Source organism: Telopea speciosissima, chromosome 5 (assembly GCF_018873765.1).
Source record: "Telopea speciosissima isolate NSW1024214 ecotype Mountain lineage chromosome 5, Tspe_v1, whole genome shotgun sequence".
Taxonomy (NCBI): domain Eukaryota; kingdom Viridiplantae; phylum Streptophyta; class Magnoliopsida; order Proteales; family Proteaceae; genus Telopea; species Telopea speciosissima.
Window position 1 is genome coordinate 47009396 of NC_057920.1, and position 20952 is coordinate 47030347.

Sequence of the window (20952 nt, forward strand, 5' to 3'; positions counted from 1 at the left end):
TTTGGTGGATAGGGTGGAGTACGAAGGAGAGGCGGGTTAGGGTGAGATGGGTATTGCCTAGAAACCATACGAACTACTATTCCCATCGACGTATAAGACTTAAATAATGTAAAATTTTTATAGGATTCCACATGGCCATAAAACAAAATTTGATGCTTTAGACTTCGTGTATTGACAACCTGAATGACATATTTGGTCAAAGGCCGAGCCCTTTCATCAAACTGGTAACATCAATCACTCTCAGGTAAGACTATCTGAGTTATTGACTTATGAATTTAAAATCAGTAGAGAGGTAGTGGGAAGCATGATTGTATTTGCATTTGCCTAATTGTTAACAAGGGCAGGGCGAGGAAACATGCATGTCATTCACTATAAGTAGCTGAAAAGCTTTAGAAGAGGAGATGTGTACGTATGTCCTTAAGCATTATTAGTAGAAATTATGGGTATCTCTTCTTTTTCTCGTTCCCTCATTCTGGTAGTCCTTATCTGTGTCATCTTCTTCATGCAGATGCAGTTGGGAATGGTTTCTGCAGGTATGGGTAGTTATAATCTAGTCTAATTTTGGATGTCCAAAATATTTGATCGGTTTTCAAATTAAAAATCTCAACCTTTTCTAGTGTTCACCATCCAAAAGCCTTAGTTTTCTGGATAATAAAAAATGTAGCCTCAGTTTTAATTACATTTATGGATTTGATTTCTGTCACTAATTATCTAGCCAACTAATCAATTTATCGTCACAGCTAAGCTGTGAAAATTTTCATTTGTTTGTTTTATGAACTAGAGAAGAGCACAAATATTTTTCTGTGCTTGAACCTATAGTTTTTAAAAGAGAATATAAATAGGTTCTCATTTCTTATAGAAACTTTCAGTTTTGAAAACAAAAGAAAAAAAAAATTAAAAAACAGAGAATAGAACTTGATTTAATAGATAGGAATTGTTAGGTTGACTATGGATTGTTTGTTTTGCAGATTTAAATGTTAGGAAGCTACGACTTATTCGCTGGACTCCTCCTCCTCCAATACCCAACCCAAATATTATGCGACCGAATGGAACCCAGGCCCCTCCTCCCCCTATCCCAAATCCATGAACGATTGATTAAAATGACAGAAAGAGAAGCAAGAAGAGCGGTTTAAAGACTTCACCCAGAAGAAGCAGGGATAAGATAATAATGCCAATCTTTTGGGCTGGAGTACTGTGTAGGAGTATGACTACTATATTTACTTGCAATTTATCTTCATGCATGTTTGCTTATTTTCAGAATTCTATAATAAATCCACCTTTCCATGTCTCCTATTTCTTTCTCTTTTTTCTCTAAAGATCAGAGATGTATTAAATTAATGAAATAAAAAGAGGGATATAAAAAGATACCCGGACAAGAACTGGCAATACTGGACCCACCTTCAGCATTGCCATCAGTAGGAAGCCAGACCAACCCATTGAACATGGAAAAATCGTGAAAAAATTTGGTATCTAGGTAAGCCTCAAATGTCACGACCCCAAACACCTAGACCTAGTGGTGCCCATGACACCAAAACCAGCTAGGACCGCATAGGGAAAATGTGAAATTCACTCATAATTATTTAACATTGGATCAAGCAACTCAAAACTCTATAGTATTTAAAACTTTGATCATCACATATAACCGTCAACAGCGGAAGTCTTAAAAAAAACTAGATGGGGTACAAAAACATAAATGTCAGTTTCATTACTACCATAATTCCCCTACTAAAACCCTCATAATAAGTAGTGATATTGTTGGCATCTAAAATATTCTTTTTTTGATCGGTAAATCAAATTTATAGAACAAGAAGAAGGAAAATACAAAGAAGGGGGGCTCCAATCAGCCTAAGAGGCTAAAAAGAAAAGCCCGAAAGCGAACAAAGCACAAACAACCCAGCTAGCTCAATAGAATGGCATGTACCCCCCATTTATCAATAAGGTAATAGTTCTGATAGGATCTTTTCCCCCTAAGGGTGATGGAGTGAAAACGATTCCTTACATCAGTAGAAATATCAAGAATAATAGCAGATCTGGTGTGCGATTTGTTCCGAAACATCCTAAAATTTCTCTCTATCCACAAGTGAGCAATGGTAGCACAAAATGCCGCCCGCTTTGCCAATGCTTCCCACCTGATCACCTCCAAACTCCTTAGCAACCCACTCAGCTTCCACCATAACATCTAAAGTTGGGGATCTAGAAGAGCAAAGCCGACAGATTTCTCTCCAGATTTGACCAGAGAAACTGCACTCAAAGAATAAGTGGTTTCTACATTCCGAACCTGACCAGCATAAGCAACAAAATGGTGTAAGATGAACATTTCTCTTCTGAAGCTGGTTTAATGTAGGGAGTGAGTCGACTAAGCATCTCCAAGAAGTGAAGGACTGCCTGGGGGTACTCAACTGAAACCACACAGCAGATGCCCATATGACCTTCGGACTCGGCCTCCGGAGAAGCTTCCAAGCCGATTTAGAAGAAAAGAGCCCTGAAGGATTTGCATTCCAAACAACAGCATCATCATCTGAAGCATTAAGCCTTGTAATATTTTTGAGCTGGCTCCACGTAATCTCAAGGGCAATCGATCTCATTGGTCCCGAGTCCCAACCCCCATCAACTAAAATCGAAAGCACAGTAGCAAGTCTATCTGAACCTGCATCATACAGAATTCTATCCCCAAATCTTTTGACGAGAACACCCTCTGGATGCCATAGATCAGGCCATAATATGGTACCTTCACCAATACCAATTTTATGCTGGATCAAATGCTCAACTTTGCCTCTAAAATAGTCTAGTTGTCTAGAAATAAAACATAACATCAACATAATTTCTTAGCTTTACACGACGTTAAACACACCAAAAGGTAACAAAGATCAGATCCTTCAATCAGTATTTTCTTGCTTAGCAACTCCCTTTCCTTTGTCTTTCGATTGTTGATCTGTATAAATATGAAGCAATACTGGGTTGAGCTATACAGCCCAATGAGCAAGTTACACAACCAAGTATTGATATAAATACATAATAACATATATTTCATAGAAACATGAAGTGTAAGAATCAAGTTTCTTGAGTTGGATCATAGCATTCAATCATCTTACAAAACATTCCATCTAACATAAGCAACTTATGAATCAACATTTGTGGTTTTTAATCATAGGTGAACATAGTTCCATTCTTAATCAGTCATTCCATAAGTTACTTTTCCTTTACAGTCTTTGCCTCAACTCCCCCCCGCCATTTGATGTGTATACCTATGATTGTGGGTGCCAATTAAGGCAAGTGTGTAACGCCTCATGTTACACCCGCACCCAAAATATACCCTAATGCCCCAGGACAAATTAGACCTTACCAAAGGGTAGTGCCATGGTGGCAATGGTCAACACTTATGACCTTCAACCTAATATTTTATTATGAGTGTCCCCTCGAAGTCCTGAAAGTATGGGTCAAAGCCCCATAGATTTCCTCAAAGTTTGGGCTCTGACAGCAGCAACGGAGTCACGAACGGACCCAATACCTAGGGTGTAGTGTGCGGTAGGGGTGGTGGAGGGGTGATAAAGGTAATTGGAAGGGGAACGGTAGGGCACCAAACCAGGGGGTTTGGGTTTGGAATAACATTGAGCAGTGTCAAGGGTGTGGATTGCACCAGTGACACCATTGGCGATTGCCTGAGTAACGACCACCATGACTGAAGTGTCCACGTCCACCATAGCCATGGTAAGGAGCACCACCCCCACGGCCAGTAGTAGGAGACCGTGACCCAGAAGGGGCGGGGCTGCATTGAACGTTGTTGTCTGAAGGAGAACTGACAGTGCTGCTGGATTCGGTCAGAGATAGTTTGGAGAGCCTGGAGCCATGAAGAAACTCATGACTAAGAAGCATGGATAGGAGATCATCATTGGCAATAGGCATGGTACGTGTGATCAGCGAGGAAATTATGTCATTAAAATCACCCCTCAAACCACGATAGATGTGCATATTGAAAGCACTAGGGCGAAGTGGTTGACCGGTAGCACTAAGTTCTTCAGAGATAGACTTTGCTCGTTGAAGGAATTGAGTAACAGGTTCGTTAGGTTTCTGTTGGAGATCTTGCATAGCCATAGTAAGAGACATGAGACAACTCTCAAAAGGAGAGGAGAAGGTTATCTGAAGTGCATCCCATATCTCAAGGTTGGTGTTCATCCCAAGAATCAAAGGGAAGACGTCATCAGAGAGAGAGGTAATGAGAAGACTATGGATCATAGCATCCTGTCCGCGCCAAGTGAGGGTAGCGGTTGGGTCTATAGGGCAAGGAGTACTGTCATCGAGATGGCCGAATAGACCATGGCCATCAAGAAAGGGTTCAAGTTCTGTGCACCAAAACAGAAAATTCTTCGAGGTAAGTTTCTATTGTGCTAAAAATCCTTCAACCAGCATAGTATGGCTGGAATGGAACAAGACACTCTGATCGGTCGTGACAGTCTAGGGTTCTATTCGTGCCCCGGTATTCCAAGGACTTCTCAAGGACAACAGACAGATAGTGTTTTAGAATTGCACTTGGATTACTTGTCGTGAACGATCTACAATGCAAATCAAAAGGGTGCATAAAGCAAAACAAGAAAAACCTTAAGTTCACACAATCATGAAAGGGAAAGAAAAAAACAATGCAAGGAAAGTAAAGATAAGTAAAAACTGCAGGTTTGTTGTGTATTTGATTGATGCCCCTTCCTTTCTCCCCCTGCTTATTTATATAGTAAGTATAACCGCAAGAGGCAGTTTCCTTGATTATCAGCCATAACTGAGCCATGTTCAGGCGACCACTCCTTCTCAGTTCAAACTGCAAAGGAACTGTCCGCCTCCTTGGACGATGAAACCACTTCTGACCGAAAGTGCCAAGATGCTATCGGTCAACTTGCTTGGCCGGGCTGCCTTGTGGCTAAGAGCCCCTTCCTAATCATGATATAGTAGAGCAAAATATGGGTGTAAACAATGCCCCTCACGAGTTGGGAGGTCGATTAAAGGAGCCCTCAAAACTCGTGCCCATCCCAGTTTCACTCAAAATATCTTCTGCCACGCCATAATTTGACGTGACTGTAATTGCTGAAGCGTTGCTAGTGCAGACAGGTGATCCAATCATGTTCTGGCGCTCGCGCCTTTTGGGTTATCCTCGCCGTTTCCCAAGGGGATCATAATTCCACTTTTGAGTTTCAAAAAGGGACGAAAACCCTTCTTAAACCCCCTGGCATTCCTGGTTGTGCGATAACCCTTCATCTCGCCTCTCATCTTCTCTGAATCCTTAGACCACCATGCCTTCCAGCCTGATCGTTCTGCAGCTTGGGGAAAATGGCCACCGAAGAAGAAGCTGACGACACCCAAATAGCTGCCGACAAGCTTGAGGCTAAACGTACCAGTTTGCACCCTGCTGTGAACCTTGAAGTGCTCATCCCGCACTTCGGCCATTTCATGCTAGGCCCCATCTTCGAGGATCCCTCTGCCACTCAGTACCTTAAGAACTTCCCTACTCACCCAGGTGAGCGCCTTATATTCCATCAGGGCATCCCAACCACCTTGAACTACAAACCTGCTGCCGTGAAGCGACACTGGGCCGACAATTACCCTGAATGGAACGATTGGGTGAAGAGGATGTCTACCGTCAATGAGACAGTCTGGAAGGAGCTTGGCATCTATGATGCCATTCTTATGTCCACCGTTCACTACCCCCCTGTAATGCCAATTTTCTTCACGCTGCTCTCCACTTCTGGTCGCTCTCGATTAACTGTTTCCACTTTAGGTTCGAGATGATGGGGCCAACCCTTTTGGACATAGGGGTGCTCCTAAGCCTGAAGTCTGTCGAATAAGAAATCAATGGCAGTTCCGATTGCTCCAGGGTTGACTGGGATCTGAACCTTACAAAAAATACTAGCTACACCTCCTACCTCTCTCAGTTCCGAAAGCTAAGCGGCCCGGTAAGCAAACAGGAGTATGTTACTTTTCTGTTGTCTTGGATCTGTCATTGCCTCATTTGTACTCGGGCCGACAAGATCACCAAGGCCTACCTCGGCCTTGCAAATATTTTGGCCATTGGCCATCCCGTGAATCTTGCAGCGTTTGTTCTCTCCTCTCTGTATAGAGGATGCAATGATCTGGCTGAATCTGGCTTCACCCACGGCGGAGGCCCATTCTGGGTCCTGTAGTTGTGGCTGAGTGCCTACTTCCCAGAGTTCAGTCCAACCCCTCTGGTCGGTGAGTTCCCGGTCATTGGTTTTAAGTTACTCCGGCCACCATTGTTGTGCTCTCCCATAAAGTGCTTCCATCTCTTTTTCCATCTGAAAGAGAACCATCCTTCAGCCTCTTTTACTCCATTCCATTCTTCCAACAGTTTACCTGGCTGGCTTGGTGAAGCTATTGCTGATTCAGCTGCCAACGGGGATCTTTGGGCCTCCTATCTGACATGCCAAGACCTCCACTATGGGGTGTTCCTCGAGCATAAAAAGAACAATATGTGCAGTACGAAGCCATACAACCCTCAATTTTTGGCCCATCAATTTGGCCTCACACAACCCATCCCAGTCCCCTGTTACTTCTTAGTCTCTAACGGTGGCCCTGAACGGCACCTCATAAAAGCTTATGATAGCATTGTAGATGTGACCCTCTTAAGTGGCATAGCTCTCTCTGCTTTTCGGCTGTGCTACTTTTCTCCTCTGCCTACGACCACCAAAAGTTTTGATGCATGGTGGTCCCAATATTATTCTCGATCTAGTGATGATGAGGCCAATACCTGGGAGGACTGTCAGTCTTCCACATCTGGCCAGATTGATTCCAAGAGCTCAGCACTGCCGCCGAAGTCAAAGAAATAGTTGGCGTCAAGTGAAGGTAATGCCTCTGGCTATCTCAGCATGATTCCTTCCTTTTCCTGATTGTCTAAGGCTCTGTTGATTGGTCTCTTGCTGCAAATGTAATGACTATAGACTCCGCATGTGAAGAAGAGGAAGATAAGAAAGGAACAGGAAAAGCAAAAGGAAAGAAACAACAAGCCCCCAAGCAGACTTGCCGGAAACGGCCAAGACCAAGAAGGTCGAGAGTGAGGAAGCCATTTATAGTGAGGACCAAGTCCCACTACAAATTGTGATGACCTGCCATTCGCAGCTCAAGCCTGACCCTCGGCCGAGTCAGTCAAGAGTGAAAAAATAATAAGATGAAGGGAACGACAAAGCTCTCTTGTCCAGGCTTTCTCGGTTAAGTTCAAGCAAGTCTGCTTCTTCCACCCTCAAGTCTGGTGCACAGAAGGACCCTTTTGCACCAGTTGTCTCACTTTCCACTCTAATCAAGAAAGACTCTAGCTCTGTCTCCCCTATGAAGTCCATTGGGGGGAAAAGTCCACTCGCTCCATGAGAACTTTCGATGCCAGTCGCTTCTCACTCATCTCTAGCCAAAATAGATCTCTGTGTTGCCTCCCCTGTGAAGAGTACCAAGGGAAGAAGCCCAATAAAGGCAGTCCTACCATCATCGGGGTCGACCGTCGCTGTACCTGAAGCTGTCACCCCCCTCGCTGTAGTTGCACCTAGCCCTATCAAGCCTACTGAAATAGAGACTGCCTTTCTGCAGATAGCCCCATCCTCAGAAAAGCAGTCGCCTCTGTTGCCTTCCATCCAAGAAGAAGCAGAAGAAGAAGGCAGGGCCACACCTCCAATGGGGCCCACTTTACGCTTTGCAGGTACATCCTTCGTCCTTATCTTAGTCTTAGCAATATGATTGGAGCTTTTTTGAGCTTCGAACTGTATTGCAGGAAGGAAAAGAAGAAGACTCAGTTGCCCTGCTGTTGGATTCCCTGGAAAACCTCCTTGTCGTAGGTTCTCCTACCGCCCTTACTACTGAAGAAGCAGAACTCACACCTCCAGGTACACCTGAGGTTGCAGCAATATGGAGAACCATGGGCGAAAACAGCCTCCTCTCAATGGAATAAATTCTCACCCAAAAAAAGGTTGAACCCATGATCGATGTTCTCCAAACCATCATAGCCAGCCCCAGCTCCAGCCACGAGCAGCGCGTTGCAGCCTAAAGATTCATAGAGCTCTTATGTTTGATAGCCAATAGTCTGGCCCCTATATTTCAAGCACTGAAGGACGAAGGGGAGAACTTAAGACTGAAAGCTGAAAAGAAAGTTGTACTCATAATCCTCTTGACCAAGCTGCAAGGATACCAGTAAGAACTGGCTACTCTCGAGGCTGAGCTAGCTGACCTAGAGCACCGTAGGAAAGCTATGTTCAAGAAACTGGAGTGGGTCAAGGTTGCTCTGGCCACTGGGGTCTCCTCAGCCACTGTTGATGAGCAAGCACACTACACCATCTTGTCGACGGGGGAAAAGCTCTCACGCCAAGTAGCCTTTGCTTGATCGGAGACTCATAGGGTCGAGAAGCTGTTGGAGCACGTTCGAGGGGATTTGGAGGGCAACCGGGAACTGCATGACGTAGTAGGGAACTCACTCTTTTTGGCCGATCTTTGATGATCTAGCCCTTGGTACCTATTATTTTATGGTGGTCGATGTGTCTCGGCTCGAACAATCTTTTTTTTCTTTTCTCTTTTTTTGTGTGGCCGGCTCTCGGCCTTGGATCATTTTATGACCTCCCACATTGTTGGGTGGTACTTTTTTAAATTCTTATCATTCAACGGCCTTAGCTGCACTTGGCCATCCACTATTCTCAAGTGATACGCCCCACCCTTCAAGACCTGATGTACAACAAACAGTCCTTCCCAGGTAGGCGACCACTTCCCAAATTTGGGATCCTTGTGCCCAATTGGTAACATGGCCTTCAAAACTAGATCTGACTCAGAAAATGCTTTAGGCCTAACCATTTTGTTATAGGCCTTAGCCACTTTGGCCTTTTGAGCCTGTACCCGATCGAGGGCCAGCAAACGTTCTTCGTCTAACTCATCAAGCTCAGCCATCATGGAGTCCTTATACTGATTAGGGGACATCTCGTATTGTCTTGCCACCCGTAGGGACTCTATGATCACTTCCATAGGCAGGATAGCATCATGACCAAAGGTTAGCGCATAGGGGGTTGTCCCTATCACTATCCTCTTTGAGGTCCTGAAAGCCCACAGAACTTCTGACAGCATCTCTACCCAGGACCTAGGGTTGTCATCGATGACTTTGAACAAATTTGCCTTGATAACTTTATTACTTGCCTCGGCTTGACCATTGCCCTGTGCATAATAGAGCGTTGAGAAGGTAACAATCATGCTGTACTCCTGCGCAAACTGAGACACTTCCCCCCAGGAGAAAACTGACCCATTATTGCAGGTGAGGGTCTCAGGCAGGCCGAAGCGGTGTATTATCTCACGCTTCACAAACCTTATCACATCGGCCTGGCTGACCGACTTCATTGGCACAGCTTCCACCCACTTGGTAAAGTAATTCGGTTGCCATGATAACGAAGGCATGCCCCTGGACTGATGGGGAAGTAACCTTCCCAATCAGGTCAAGAGCCCATCCTCTGAACGGCCAAGGCTTGACAATGGGATGAAGCTATATCGCAGGCACTCCTTGCATGGGCGCATGCCTTTGACAAGCTTGGCACCCTTTTGCATACTTGATGCAATCCTACAAGATGGTTGGTCAATAATAGCCATGGCGCCTAAGCAACCATCTCATCTTAATTCCAGCTTGGTGGGAGCCACAAATCCCTTCTTGTACTTCGGCCATAACGAGCATAGACTTATTCAACCCTAAGCACTTAAGTAAGAGATCATCCTAACCCCGCTTAAACAATTCTTCTCCAAGTAGCAGATAATTCAATGCACGATATCTCGTCTACCAGTCTACTTTGGCATTAGGATTCTGGAGGTAATGAATGATCGGGGACCTCCAATCTGGCCTAACCTCATCCAAATTCCCCACCTCAAATGCCTCTTCCTCCACGATGGAGAAGAAAGTCTTCCACTGGATGACAAACACCTTCTCTACCTCTCCCTTTGAGAACGAAACACTTGAAGTAGCTTGGGCAAGGCCATTCGCCACACTGTTCTCTACTCATGGGACATGTTTGACCGTGTTGTCATCAAACTTTCCCAAACACTGCTGAGCCAGAGACAAATATGGGAGAAAGGTCTGACTCTCACAGCGGTACTCCTTGGCTAGATGCCTAATGACTAACTGGGAGTCACCAACGACTTCAACATTTTGGGCTCCCATCACGTTGAGGGTTCTGAGGCCGATTAACAAGGCTTCATACTTAAGCTGATTGTTGGTGCACGGGAAACAAAGCTGGAAGGTGAGATGGGTCTCAACGCCGGCAGGGGATACCAATACTATCCCTGCCCCTGCTGAGGCATTAGTCCTAGATCCATCAAAGAATAATTTCCAGGGTGTCTGCATAACGACGTTCACCCCTTTGCTCATGTCTGCTTTGCCTAACTCAAGTGGGGATGCACTGCGAGGAAGTCAGCTAAAGCTTGGCCTTTAACCGATTTTTGGGGTACATATTGGAGTGAGAACTCCATTAAGGCCAACATCCATTTCCCTATTCGCCCCCTTATAATCGATCTAGAAAGCATATACTTAATAACATTTGTTTGACAAAGGACCAACACTGACGTGGGCAGTAAGTAATACCTGAATTTTGTACAGGCGACGTACAATGCCAAGCAAAGTTTCTCGATGGGCACATACTTCCTTTCCACATCAGTCAAGGCACGACTTAAGTAATAAACAGCCTACTCAAAGCCAACCTCATTGTCTTAAGCAAGTAGACTGCCAATCGACTCATCTGGGGTTGAGACATACAGCTTGAGCGGCACCACCTTACATGGTGACATCAATATAGGAGGTTCTGTCAAATAATGCTTTAGCTCTTCAAAAGCCTACTGGTGCTCAGCTCCCTAGCGGAACTCATCGTTTGACCGAAGTCGCAACAATGGGGAGAAAGTCCTCACCCGCCTAGCGGAGTTAGAGATAAACCTCCTAAGGAAGTTGATCTATCCCAAGAACTTTTAAAGTTCCTTCTTGTTCCTAGGAGCCGGTGTCTACATGATTGTCTTGGTTTTATTCTTATTTACCTCAATTCCTTTCTGATGAACAAGGAAACCAATGAAATTTCCTGTTGACACCCCGAAAGCGCACTTAAGGGGATTCATCTTGAGGCCATGGCGCTTCATCCGCTCAAAGGATCTTCGGAGGTGCTCAAGGTGCTCCTCCTGACTCATGGACTTGACCACGACATCATCGATGTACACCTCTAAGAAATGTCCAATCATGTCATGGAAAATGAGGTTCATTCCCCTTTGGTATGTAGCCCCAGCATTCTTCAAGCCGAAGGGCATCACGACCCACTCAAACGTTCCAATAGCTCCAGGGCATCTAAAGGCCGTTTTGGACACGTCCTCCTCGGCAATAAAGATTTGATTGTACCCTGAATGCCCATCCATGAATGATGGCATTTGATGCTTTGCGGCCGAATCGACCAGCATGTCTGCTATGGGCATTGGATACTCATCCTTGGGAGTTGTGGCATTCAGGTCTCAGAAGTCTATACAGACTCTCAACTTTTCGTTCTTCTTAAGGATGGGGATGACATTCGCCAGCCAGTGGACATATTAAGTTGGCCAAATAAACCTTGCCTTAAGAAGCCTCTCAATCTCATCCTTAACCTTTACCACAACCTCAGGCGCCATACGCCTAAGGAGTTGCTTGACCGGTTTACACCCTTCCAGGATAGGTAAACGGTGCTCAACAAGACTCTGGTCTAAACCAGGCATTTTGGTATAGTCCCAAGCAAAATAATCTTTATATTCTATTAATAAGTTTACAATTGACGCCCGAAACCTTGGAGCAAGTAGGCCACTAACAAATGTTGGCCTCTTGACATCCCCAGATCCTAAATCAATCTCCTCGAGTGGATCCTGGACTTCGGCCAGTGTCTCCTCCATCTTGGGTGGCGTCGATCGAAGATGTTTCAACTCTAATCCTCGGCCTGAGCCTTCACCATCTGTAGAGCACTCAGCCATATAAGCCTAATCCGACACCAAATGTTGTTCCAGACTATAAAGACCCAACCTCTTTAATATATCTACCGCTACGCCTTCCTTCTTGGACCTTCTATCCATCAAACTTCACTTTACTTAGCGTAGGCCCATTGACACCTGATAGCCTAAGGAGCCCAGAAAGGGCGTAGCTCAACTACTCAGCGTCTTCGGCCACTATCAAGGCCATTGCCATCACCGTTGGTCTTCCATCCTCATCCTGACCGATGAACATAATGGGGGTAATCTCTCCACCATAGAGACTGGCCTCCACGTGGTTCATGTTGACAAGGAAAGGCCTGCTGTCAGCACTTACCCAATCGATCTTTCCTTTGTCATTCCAGAAGACCAACAACTGTTGGAGAGACGATGGGATACAACTATTGGTGTGGATCCAATCTCGTCCCAGCAAAGCATTATAATTGGCATCAGCGTCCTGTTTACACCCAGTTTACGCTCACCCCATCATGGTTGAGAGGGGCCTTGGTTGAAGGGCAGCTCGGCCATAAGAGTGACCGATCGTGTTCTGTTATCTTCGGTCAAGAGTCGTTTCATCGGTTAGGAAGGAAGGCGGTAATCATTGCAGGTAGTTTCTTTGTAGTTTATGCTGGGAAGGAGTAGTGGCCTGAACATGGCCAGACTATGGCTGATAATTAAGGGAACCATCCCTGATGGTTACACTCACTATAAATAAGCAGGAGGCGTGGAGAAAGGCATCAATCAAACATACAACAAACCTGCAGTTTATCTATCTTCCCTTTTCTTGCATTTTGCTTTCCTTTACTTCTAAGATGGTGTGAACCTAAGGTTTTCTTTTGCTTTATGCACCCTTTTGATTTGCACTGTAGATTGTTCACGTCAAGTAATCTAAGTGCAATTCTCTCCCAGTATTTGGGTCACCTGTTTGTTCCGCTATCCCTGAGAAGTCCTCGGATTATCGGGACACGAGTAGAACCCTAGAAGCCACGCTCGGTCAGTGTCTCGATATAGATTCGACCATTGCAGGAAATTTAGCATAACACGTCCATAACAAAGAAGGCAGTTAAGGATTCCTTGCCCCCAATCCTGAGATCAATCGGGAGTATCCCTTTGGGTTTGGAAGCTCCGCCCAGAAAGTTGGTGACTGAGATGTCTGTTGACAGGAGTTCAGTCTCATCATGGCCTAAACACTTCATCATCCTTGAGGGGAGTATGTTAACCGCAGCTCCATTATCGACCAAAACTCATGAGACAGACTTCCCACTCATCTGGATGTTGATGTATAAAGGTTTCAGATGTTGTGTCATCTCTTTTCTAGACTTCTCGAAACTTACACTCAACTAGGTGGACTGTTGCCCCTTGGCCGTTGTCTCTGAGTCGGTTACACCGATCGTCAATAAGCCATGAGGGATGGGATTTCAACCACATTCTTAGGGTCAACACCCATGATCATATGACTGCCGTCTTCCTCCTCAAACTCCTCGTCGACGACATCCACGACCTCACAACTTGACTGATACATCTATGGTAGAACATAAACCATGTTGGTCGGGGCCTTGAACTGGACTGGGGTCTTCACCGGGATCGTACCAATCATCATAGTCTAGATGTACCATTGCAGCTTAGAATCATTAGTATACTCGTACTCCGAATAGTTGGATGTTCCTTTCTCAGGAGAAGAGGACTCAGACTCGGTCAACCCCTTTTCCTCCTCTGCTGTGGTAAGATAACCCGAGGTCAGTTACTGATCTACTTCGAAACTCGCTTCAGATCCTTTGCCTAAAGCCGCATGCTTCGTCTCTGTCAACGTTTTCTCCTTCCCCTTTGAAGGGGGCTTGATCGTCTATTGGCTGCCTCCTTTGTCGGCCTTGGGGTGGCCCGTCGAAAGTGAGGTCTCCCCATGGTCATCCCTTTCCCTTGGGAGCTTGCGTACCTGGTGCCTCTGCTCCTCCCTAGTTGGGAGAGCATCCTCTCAGTCAGACGGCCCCTCAAGCTATCGATGTGCCACAGCTTGCTGCCTCTGCCATCTGCGTTTCTGGGTTCTGGTCATCCTCCTTCCTTGTTCGAAAGGGAACTTTGGATGTCTTACCACATTCCAATGATAATCCCTTTTGGCCCTTGATTGGGGAATAACCATCCTAGGTGGATAGGGCATGGAGATCCCTCTTGGTGAACCCTCTCGTGCTCCCTACTCTGGTACGATAACAGCAGATTGCAGGCGCATTGGCGCCAACGTTGACGGTCTTGCCAGTCGATCCTTGGGAGATGGCCATAGCCATGGCCTTCCTTTCGATCTATCGGTTAACTGATGGTCCAGACCCTCTCCAATGAACCGTCTTTCCGACCTTGTCTCTGGCTATTGTAGGGGCTCTCTTGACCATCCGCGATTAGACCCAATGGCAGGATGCCTTACCCTAACTTGTCTAACAGGCTCTACAGCCTACGCAAGCTTCGCCTCTCGGCCACCTAGTCGATCATCTACTGAAGGAGCACTCCACTCTGCCTGAGGCTTATTCTTATATAACTTCTTGCAATGCACACAACCCCCCCATTAGAAGTGCTGGTCTGGTAACGATTCAATGGCCTCTAGGTCGACCTCTTGCTTCTTCTCCTCAAAAAAATGCTAGAGATGCTTCAACGTGACCAATGGCTCTTTCCTCTTGAGCAGGCGTAGCTTTGACAGGTTAGCATCCACCATGTTGATCGGCGGGAAAGGGTTCTCGTTGACCAACATGATGCCTTTCTCCTTGTCTGGGAACTTCAGGCACCCATCATTAATAGCTTTCTGCAATTCCATGCTCAAGACAATACAACCATTAGTATTATGAGTAAAGGAATTGTGCCACTTACAATACCTTTTCCCCTTAATCTCCTCAGCCGAAGGTATTTGATGTCCCTCCTACAGCTTGATCTGCTTGTCCTTAAGAAGGTGGTCAATAATCGACTCGGCCTTGGATATATCATAAGAATATCGAGTCCTACTATTCAGATTCCTCGGCCATGGGAGACAGAGCCTTGCACACATAGGGCTTCCCTGAGACTATCTCAGCGATGCTAACCTTGCATTGCTCATCGACCTCGAAGTTTGAAAAGTTAACTGGACTAGGGGAAGTGGCCCCCATAATTGCCAAAGCCAGTTGTTTATAGTAAGTCCCTGAGGATGAGGCCTTTCGGTCTTCCTCCTCCTTGAGGAGCAACTTGTAACTAGTTGCCTGGGCTACGAGCTGACCGAGGTCTGGGAACTCTTGACCAGCAAAACGCTTTCGCAATTCGAAGGAAAGCCCACCCAGGGCCATCTTCGAGTATTTTGGCTCTTGCAAAACAGTCAGGCACTTGTATCGTGCCAACTTGAATCTATTAACAAACTTTACGGCTGACTCATCGGCCAATTGGCACATGCGTGCCAAATCCGCTATGGAGACGAGGGGGTCAATCCGGTAAAACTAGGCATGAAATTGATCTTCCATCTCACGCCAAGTTTGAATGGAGTCAATTGGTAAGTTAATGTACCAAGTAAACGCTGAACCGGTCAAGAAATTTGGGAACAACCTAAGCTTCATGACCTCGTTAGCCCCTAAACTTCCACACTGGGCAACAAACCTCGCTATATACTCGATAGTAGGCGTATTGTCTTCCCCCGAGAACTTAGCAAACTTTGGAATTTTTTGAGTATACCCAAAGTCCAATTGGTCATAATGCTCTGGGTAAGGCTTTCTGTACACCGGCCGGATAGTAGGCCGAAACAAGGGATTAATTTGCTCTTGGATCAATCGAGTCAAATCCTCCTGGTTAACAAGTACCTGATTGGCTTACTCCGCAACCACTAGTTTCCTGGCCCGGACCTTTGCCTACCCCTCATTGGGAGGTGGAGGAAAATGACCAGCATACGGCCATTTTGGCTCTGGCAGATTCATCTTGGGCACCACTGGCCTTTGATAGAAACTCAGTCTCACGTGGCCAACGTGCTCTCCTCCTCCAGCCTGAAGTCCTACTGCTGGACCAATCGTGGTAACTAGCATGGCTGGGTTCTCGATCTGCAATGCCGGAGCAGTAGCTCCATTCTGGGGGAGCGAGGTCCTAACCGCTGCGCTGCTTGGTCATGCCGGCTAGCTAGACAAACTGCCTACCTGACTGAAAACACTGGGATAAGCTCCCTGAGTTGCTGGCATGCCGACTCTTATCCCTACCACACTACCAACTTGAACGGCCGGGGTCTGACCAATACGGAGTTGGGCAACCTGAGGCAGCTGCTGTTGGGCCAGAAACATCTAACAAACTCTTCAAAACGAGCTTGGGTGCCATTATAAGCCTGGGCCATGGAAGCCACGATGGCTTTCATGTCCTCTATCCCCGATTGCAGGCACCCTTATGTTTCAGCGGCCATGCAGGCCTGCCCTTGCAACAATGCAGCCACAAAAGGAGGTACAGTAGCGTCCAACTATTTTTCACCTTGCGCATCCAGCTGATCAGCATTTCCGCCATCAGACTCATCCATACTGCTGTCCTTGTTACGTTGACTTGCTCTGGTCTCAACCACCATCGCTATCTAGTGTCCCACTGGGCATGCCAAAAATGTTATGCTAAAAATCCTTCATCCAGCGTAGTGCGGCTGGAATGGAACAAGACACTCTGATCAGTCGTGGCAGTCTAGGGTTCTACTAGTGCCCTGATATTCCGAGGACTTCTCAAGGACAACAGACAGATAATGTATTAGAATTGCACTTGGATTACTTGTCGTGAACGATCTACAGTGCAAATCAAAAGGGTGTATAAAGCAAAACAAGGAAAACCTTAAGTTCACACCATCATGAAAGGGAAAGAAAAAAAATAATGCAAGGAAAGTAAAGATAAGTAAAAACTGCAGGTTTGTTGTGTATTTGATTGATGCCCCTTCCTTGCTCCCCTTGCTTATTTATATAGTAAGTATAACTACAAAAGGCAGTTTCCTTGATTATCGGCCATAACTGAGCCATGTTCAGGCGACCACTCCTTCTCAGTTCAAACTGCAAAGGAACTGTCCGCCGCCTTGGCCAATGAAACCACTTCTGACTGAAAGTGCCAAGATGCTATTGGTCAACTCACTTGGCCAGGCTGCCCTGTGGCCGAGAGCCCCTTCCTGACCGTGACAGAGTAGAGCGAAATCTGGGTGTAAACAGTTTCACCGAGATATAACGGTGAGCATGATGAAGGGAAGGGGCGCCAAGCAATGGTGTAGCAAGTGAACCAGTGATCCCAGAATCAGCAGCAGTTTCATTTCCCATGGTGGTAAGGAGAAGAGAAAATGAAGAGAGTGCTCGTTGGAGCCTAGGTTGCTCTGGGAACCATATTGTGTAAAGTGTTTAGTATTTCATTCCTAGAATTGTAATCGATTACATGAGGTATATAAGAGATGGAAGAATCTAAACTAGAATATAATTCCACATGTGATAATAGATAGAGTTTCTATATCACATGTGGATTACAAAGGTAAGAGATTAGATTAGATTACAAGAGATTGAGATTGGTATATATTAGGAAACCCAATATAGCCATTCCAAGAATGGGAAGGCTATATTGGTCAATACCTTTAAATACTTCCTAACTTCTTTGTGGAGGCGGTTCCTTAATTGAAACCTCATTTCAAGGGCTGTTACAACCGCCTCCTGTTACTTATTTTACTAACTAACTAATCCTTAATTCGGTCAAAGCTCCCCTTTCATCATCAGTCGTCCTGACCAAAATACTTAATCGCTACCCTACTATCAACATATCAGTCATGATTGACCGAAAATGGGTGTAAACAATATCCTACCTTAAAACATTGTATTCCTTTGAGGGAAAGTGCAAAAATAACTGGTTCCAAAGTCTTTTGTAACCACGTCGGTTACAAGCAACTTTACTCCACATTTAATACTACAATTTTTTTTTTTTTTATGAGAAACAGACAAAATATATTAACTATTGGAGTAATATATAGATTTGTTACATTGTCCAAGCTTAGCTAGATTCACAGCAAGTTGTATACACCTAGTATTTTTATAAATAAAACTTATATTAGGCGCATTATCAGAGATATATATAAGGTCTTTTAGCAGTTCCCAGGGCCAAGGATGTGTGGTTGGAGATGGAAGAATATCGGTGACCTGTTGGTTTGAACACCACACTTCTTTAATCTGCAACCCCATGCTCTTGGCGCTAGTTATACCCATTTTAATACTAACCAGGTCCGGTTCCAAACTGTTGGTAGGAGTAATGTGTCTTGCTGCAAAAAACATTAGACGACTGCCTAGTAATATTATAAAGGACAATCCTGCCAATTTTAGTCCAGGACTATAGTATCATGCATAGATTAAAACAAGAAAATTGAGAACAGGGAAACAATTAGAATTTTGAGACAAAAAAGCCTCACAGGGATTATTTGTTACAAACTGGGGCGGAATGGAGGGGGGGGGGGATACATTTAGATCTGATATCCACTTGTGCACATTATTTAGAACCTAGTGAGGGTCAAGTCTGGTGGTCTTATTGACCACCCGGTTTCTTAAGGTCCAGACAAAGTAACAAGTGATAATAAACACACTAAAAAACCATATTAAAGATTGCCTTCCTAAAGAGTGATTGTAAAGGAAAGCAATGCATAGATCCATGATGCTTGGATACTTCAGATGTTCAGTTCTCAGGCCTAGAGGTCCAACCACCCAAATGTGTTTAACCCAATCGCAAGATAAAAATTGATGCCGGGAGTACTCGATACAATTTCCACAAAAGGCGTAGGAGGAATCGATCTAGAGCCATTTTGAAAGAGTGGCCTTGAGAGGAAGTCCTGCATTTAGCAAATGCCAGAAAAAAACTTTAAACTTCAGGTGGATTGTGAGTTTCCAAAAGAAATTCCACCTGCAACGTTTTTTGGTAGAATCTTCCTAATTTCCTACAGTCTCTTAGTATGCTTTCTAATGAAGTGTCCCTTCATTTTAAAAAAAATAAATAAATCACGGGTGTATGTATGCTTGACTATTTTTTGTCTTTTCTTTTGCAACATCACCCTCACCTCGTAAAAATTAAGGTGGCATGTCAAGACAAACATGAACCTGGTACAAGACCTTGATTTTTTATTGAAATTTTTGAACCATTCAAATTATAAAATACAGAAAAAATATTTTTGTTAGGACTAAGTGGATCATATAATATCTTATTCAATGGCTAGAGAGAAGTGTTAGTGCTACGAACTATACGGACTACACATAGTCTTTAATAATGTAAAATATTTTAAAGCCATGTGTATGTTGGAAGCATAATTAGTGGGAAGCATGATAGTATTTGGCTATTTGTATGTAAGGGCAGGGGGAGCAGGAGACATGTCATTCACTATATAAGTAGCTGAAAAGCTTTAGGAGAGGAGATGTGTACGTATGTCCATAGCATTATTAGTAGTGAAAATGGGTATCTCTTCCTTTTCTCGTTCCCTCATTCTGGTAGTCCTTATCTGTGTCATCTTCTTCATGCAGATGCAGTTGGGAATGGTTTCTGCAGGTATGGGTAGTTATAATCTAGTCTACGTTTGGATGTCCAAAATATTTGATCAGTTTTCAAATTAAAAATTTCAACCTTTTCTGGACAATCAAATGTAGCCTCGGTTTTAATTACTTTTATGGTTTTAATGTATTTCATCAACTATGAATTGTTAGGTTGAATATGGATTATTTGTTTTGCAGATTCAAATGTAAGGAAGCTGCGAACAGGACCCTGGCAGCCTCCTCCAAAACCCAACATAAATCCGGGAACGAACGGAACCTACACCCCTCCTTTTCCCTGAACTGAAATCCATGAACGATTGATTAAAATGAGAAAAAGAGAAGGAAGAAAGAGCGGTTTAAATAATTTACACAGAAGCAAGGATGATCATGCCAATAAAGTTATTGTTGATTTATAGTTATTATTTGCTTATAATACCTCTTGTGGGCTGGATTATTGTGTAGGAGCATGACTACTATTTTACTAGCAATGTATCTTCATGCATGTTTGCTTATTTAGAATGCAATAAGATAACTCCACCTCTCCATGTCTCCTATTTGTTTCTCGTATTTTTAAGATAAAATGGAATATCTAGTGAAGTGTAACATTTCATGACCAACCATGTAGAGATACATAGGTAGATCTTGTTCTATGTAGGCTCACATGGATCCACTTCATGACATTGTCTCAAGTAATAAGGGTACTGGGGGATTAATATAATCCATGTGGCATGCATAGTGACGAAGCAAGGATCCATTCAATCACTCTCACTATGGATCGGTAGAAGCACATATAGAATGATATGTATGCTATGACGTAATATGCGAGTCTGGGCTCACTCCCCCCTCAGGTGCTTTCTCAGTCAGGACTGCTTGGGATTCAATCAGAGTTAAGTCGCCTACACCCTTCTGGTATTGGGCGGTCTGGCAGCAAGCACTTCATCCCCGCACTTCGGTGTTCGGTTGGCGAATGGTAAATGGCGCTCTACCCACGGACGACAAAGTGCGCCAAAAGAGGGTACCCTTGGTTTCCAGATGTGAGCTATGCATGGCAACAATGGAATCAGCCGAGCATCTCTTTTTGAACTGTGACTTCTCTTGCGCTATTTGGGGAGAAGCGCTGGGCTTATTTGGTGAAAATTGGGGTGGTTTCCCTTCCATTGAATTACTCTTCTCTTGGTGGCGTAGAAAATCCAAAATGGTACCACTTCCCAAAGCATGGGGGTCCTACTAATTAATATATGCCAGCAGATATGGATGGAGTGTAATAGGCGAAAATATGATAATGTGAAAAGATCCCCAACGCAGGTTTTGAAACTGTGCTTCAGATCTGTTACAGATTGTTCCCATATTAAAGAGGTTCCAATGAAGAATGTCCGTGACCTGGTGTTAGTTAGAAGGCTGCAAATCAACATCTGCAGAACCCCAGCGAGACATGTAAAGGAGGTTATATGGAAGCAGCCACCAAGAGGATGGAGAAAATTAAATATTG

At 44.6% G+C, this 20952-nt stretch overlaps 1 protein-coding gene across 1 annotated transcript; it reads right to left on the reverse strand.

Moving 5' to 3' along the window:
* Positions 1-8580: 8580 nt before the first annotated feature.
* LOC122663011 lies at positions 8581-9414 on the reverse strand. The gene has a single exon (XM_043858719.1). The coding sequence runs from the start codon at positions 9412-9414 to the stop codon at positions 8581-8583; it is 834 nt and encodes a 277-aa protein (XP_043714654.1).
* Between the last annotated feature and the right edge of the window lie 11538 nt (positions 9415-20952).

Coding starts and splice junctions, on each gene's coding strand:
- LOC122663011 (XM_043858719.1), bottom strand. CDS start 9,414: ATGCCTTCGTTATCATGGCAACCGAATTACTTTACCAAGTGGGTGGAA.